Here is a 4,342-nt window from a genome sequence, read left to right as displayed (position 1 = left end):
GGGGGGGCTTAATTAAAATCAGCCTGTTTGTTTCACATCTTCTTGATAATATTAATGATTTCTTGATTCTTCCCCATCATCACTGTTTTTTTTTTTTTTCATGTCATACATACCAGGATAGGAGGTCTAGTCTAGTCTAATCAAAAATTCAATCATTTTATTTTTATTGGTCTTTGTCGACACGCTCAATAGGTAGGAAGGAAGGAAGAGGAGTTGCATGCACTCAATTGCCATGTCGTTCGTGCCTACCTACCTACCTACCTAATCGCCACGGAAGAAAAAGATATATAGGCTCTCAAGAGATTAACAGAGACAGCCAATCCCAGAAATTCTCAAAAGAAGAAAATGAATTAGGGTATATATACATGTACATAATATATCCAATAGAAACATACAAACAAACAAACAAAGTCCAATGCCGAGGGTCAATGTCCAATGAATGACATGCGATGCTATGCAATGCTATAATTATCATTTCCCCGGTATAAAGAAAAAGTATAGGTCAATCAACAAACCAATTAATCAGTAACAAACCAATCAGTAATCAACCAATTAGTCGAATTAATTACCGCTCCCCATCGCAGTGGTCGCACTCTTGCGGTATTCCTCGAAGCTGGAGACGCTGCCGCCGCTGCTGCTGGCAGCACCTTTCTTCTGCTTCTTCACCCTCTCGCGCTGCATCTTCTCTTCCCATTCGCTCTCTTCCGCGGCGATCATCGCGTGGAACCGCCCGCCCTGGCCCCGGCCTAGGTACACCGGCTTCTCCTTGCGATCGGCTACTGCCTCCGTGACCAGCACGAACTTGACGCTCGAGCCTGGCGCCTCGAACATGGCGTCGCTGAGGATCGTCTCCAGCTCGGTGCGCAGCGCGCGCGCCCCCGTCCCCATGGCCAAGGCGTTGGCGGCGATTTTGTGCAGGGCAGGCGTCGTGAAGCGCAGCTCGATTCCAGAGAGAGAAAAGAGCGTGGTGTATTGCGCAACCAACGAGTTGCGAGGTTCAGTCAGGATTCGTAATAGTAGAGAGTGCGTCAACGGAGACAGTGCAGTGGTGACAGGAATCCGGCCCACTAGCTCAGGAATAAAGCCAAATGCTTGCAGGTCGGCAGGTGTCAGAAGATCGAGAGGGTTGAAATAGGTTGGCTCATCGTCGGGAGACGACGGGGTGGCAGAGGTAAAAAAGGGGAGGTGTTTCTTATATAAAGCTTCCTCTTCGGAACCAGGCAGAATAGGGATCGGTCCATTATTACCAGACTGTCCGAAACCGCGGCCGTCGGTCGACGACGAGGACGCGCGAACGGGCTGTCCAAATCCCATCGACCCCCGCGAGATGCGATCCATGATTATTTTGTTGAGTCCGACAAACGCGCCCGAGAAGATGAACAGGATATTATCGGTCCGGACATTGTACACCTCGCCCTTTGCCGGGGGTGGACCCGAGCCTGACGAAGACGAATATGGCGAGCCGTTACGAGACGCGCCTCTCTCCGGCTTTGCCTGCACCTGGACGGTGGTGCCCTCGATGATCTTCAGGAGGGCCTGTTGTACGCCTTCACCACTGACATCCTTGCCGTGGCTGACCTTGGCGGTTGCGATCTTGTCCACCTCGTCCAGGCAGATGATGCCGCGCTCCGCCTGTTCGACGTCATAGTTGGCAGCGGCGAGCAATCGATGCACGCACACCTCCGCGTCCTCCCCAATATATCCCGCCTGGGTGAACGGTGTGCAGTCCGACATGCTGAACGGCACGTCCAAGACTCGTGCCAGCGTCTTGGCCATGAGGGTCTTGCCCACCCCTGAAGGGCCCAGGAGCAGGATATTGGACTTTTCCAGTTGCAATGGCGAGTCATCGACAAGCGGTGACGCGGAGAATCGAGAGGAGCGCTCCTGGGGTGCGCCTAGATGGATCGTTCGGTGCTGGCCTGGAAATTCACCTGGTTATATTCAGGTCAATCACAATTCCATTGAACGAACTCCGCGCATTGAAATCGTACTTTCCAAAGGATGAGTCTCGACCGACTCCCTCCGCGCTCGCTGAGCCAGTAGCTCCGCCGCTTCCTCCTCACGCCGGTTCAGCTCCTGGATTCGCTGGTAATGGTTATATACGGCCACGCTGAGCACCTTCTTCGCTCGATCCTGGCCGACAACGAACTGGTCGAGGTGTTGTTTCAGCACTTTCGGAGTCAACCGCGGGGCTCCGAAGGCTGGGGCGGACCCGAGCGGGCCCGACGTTGGGAGGCCGGGCTCATAGCTGCCCGTGTATGGCTGGCTGGTAAAGTCGGAACGATGGAACTGGGAGAGTTTCGGATTGGATTGTGAGGATGATGAGAAGCTGCGGTGGAACTGGACGAGCACAATGGATGGCCTTTGTATGCGACGAGACGTGGTGACTCTAGGCTGGGCCACGCCGGAGAGGCGGGGGAACCGCGTAGGCGGCCTCCGCATGGCGGGACAACAGGCAGGGACTGACACAGATGAAGTCGTCAAGAATGATGCTGAATGGGGGATATCGAGAGAGGAAGATAAAGGAAACCAGGTCGAAATAGATGTGGCAGGCGGTGGTGAGACGTTGGAGGTTGGGATGGCAATTGATAACGGTGATGATGCGATCGGAGATCCGTTACAATCAGCGATCTTTATCTGGAATCGGTTAGGGACGGCAACAGCAGCTTCAGCAAGACACAAGCATGGCCATGAACAATTATTCTCGACTACTTCTATTTTTATTTTTCTCATTTATTTATTATTAATTTTTATTTCTCTTAAAAAGGTCCAATGTCCTGGTTCATTATGAACAATACGTATAATCACATGATTCCAATCGCCGAGAGCTTTCCCCGCATCACATGACCCCACGCCTCTCTTAGTAATCTTATCAATTTCTCCTCCGTTCTGCGGAGAACTTTCCCCTCATGTTTCTCCTATTCTTGCTTCCTCAAGATAGCTTAACTGGTCTTGCATCAAGCTGGAAAAAAAACGATATTTCCAGTGCATAGATCTGCACATTTTGCATGTATGTATGTCTGGAGAACATACAAGGCATTATACACTCTTATGGATATCCCTATCAGAATCCCATTCAGGGAGAGGAAAGACATACGAACCTGCACATGTACTTTGTACACTCCGTAGAGAGTCTATCACCATCATCGAATATCATTTGGTGGTAATTCGACTTGATTTGAACTTGGTGTGGCGGAACGGTCTCCACCCGCCTCCAATCGTGCTTATCTCTGTGACTGAAGCATCACACCTATATACTCTGAGTATACTGATCGTAGATATCTACCCTGTTGAATTACGTCCTACTGAATCTGAGCTAGGATATAAAATTAAAAGCATGTCCCAACTATCCAATATCCCTGTGAATCAGATTAAGTTATCGCCATTTTACATATTTTCATTCTCACCCATTCGGGCCAACTTGACTAATCTCTGACAAACCCCGGCTCTAAGAATTGAATCGATAGATTGGATGGACAGATGACGACAGTTGTTGTGGACTATTCAGTAGATTAGATACTAATTGAGGATTTTTTTACTTACTAGATATGGATCTGTGGCGGAGAAAATAACGAGTTTATCATGCAGTCCCCGGGGACATTTTTTTTTATTTATACCTACGTAACGATAAATTGGATCAAATGACTATATACAAAAGGGACGTGGACACAGACTACGGACTGTGGATTGTAAATTTACAGACCTATCTGCATATATTGTTTGATATACCTCACTCGAGACACTCCTTAAAAAAATTGAATCGAGTTTCAACAATACTGGATATACAATAGAATTAAATCATGACTAGCAAAAAAGTCATTCTCACAACTGGCGCCAATCGAGGTATCTCCTCTGTTCTTGACTGATTTATTCCCGATGAGTTGAGCACTGACGCTGAATTTTCTACGGCTAATCAAGGCATCGGTTTTGCCATCGTTCAGAGCCTGGCTCAGCGTGCACCGGAGAATCTGTACCTTCTCGCCTGTCGCGACCCAGCAAAGGGTGCAGAGGCGATTGAGGAGTCGAGAAAGCTCGGCGTCACGGCTGACCTTGATGTTGTCGCGGTGGACATTTGCTCGGATACGAGCATTCAGGAGGCGGCCAAGAGTGTTGAAGTGAAATACCGCAGGCTGGATGGTAGGTTACAGTAGCACCCTACATTATTACCTATTCCCTCCAGACCAGCTTGCTATTCTTCCCTGGTTGTCATGGATGTAAGCATGCTAACTAATACAGTCCTCATCAACAACGCCGCCATCGGCCTCTTCCTAAACAACGACCTCTCCTCCCACCGCCAGATCTACAACGACGTGCTTGACAGTAACGTGACCTCCGTCGCGCT

General features: G+C 49.4%; 1 protein-coding gene across 1 annotated transcript; it reads right to left on the bottom strand.

Annotated features, from left to right (window-relative positions):
• Positions 1-561: 561 nt before the first annotated feature.
• Positions 562-2,442, bottom strand: VTN77DRAFT_5556 (uncharacterized protein; the record flags this gene model as incomplete). The annotated part of the gene is made up of 2 exons (XM_069421737.1): positions 562-1,931; positions 1,992-2,442. The coding sequence occupies 2 exons, from the start codon at positions 2,440-2,442 to the stop codon at positions 562-564; spliced, it is 1,821 nt and encodes a 606-aa protein (XP_069281710.1).
• Positions 2,443-4,342: the final 1,900 nt, after the last annotated feature.

The sequence above is a fragment of the Rasamsonia byssochlamydoides genome, assembly GCF_041956645.1.
Source record: "Rasamsonia byssochlamydoides strain NRRL 3658 unplaced genomic scaffold VTN77scaffold_4, whole genome shotgun sequence".
Taxonomy (NCBI): Eukaryota; Fungi; Ascomycota; class Eurotiomycetes; order Eurotiales; family Trichocomaceae; genus Rasamsonia; species Rasamsonia byssochlamydoides.
The sequence above is the reverse complement of the archived record's forward strand: the minus strand, read 5'-3'. Positions and strand labels throughout refer to the sequence as shown.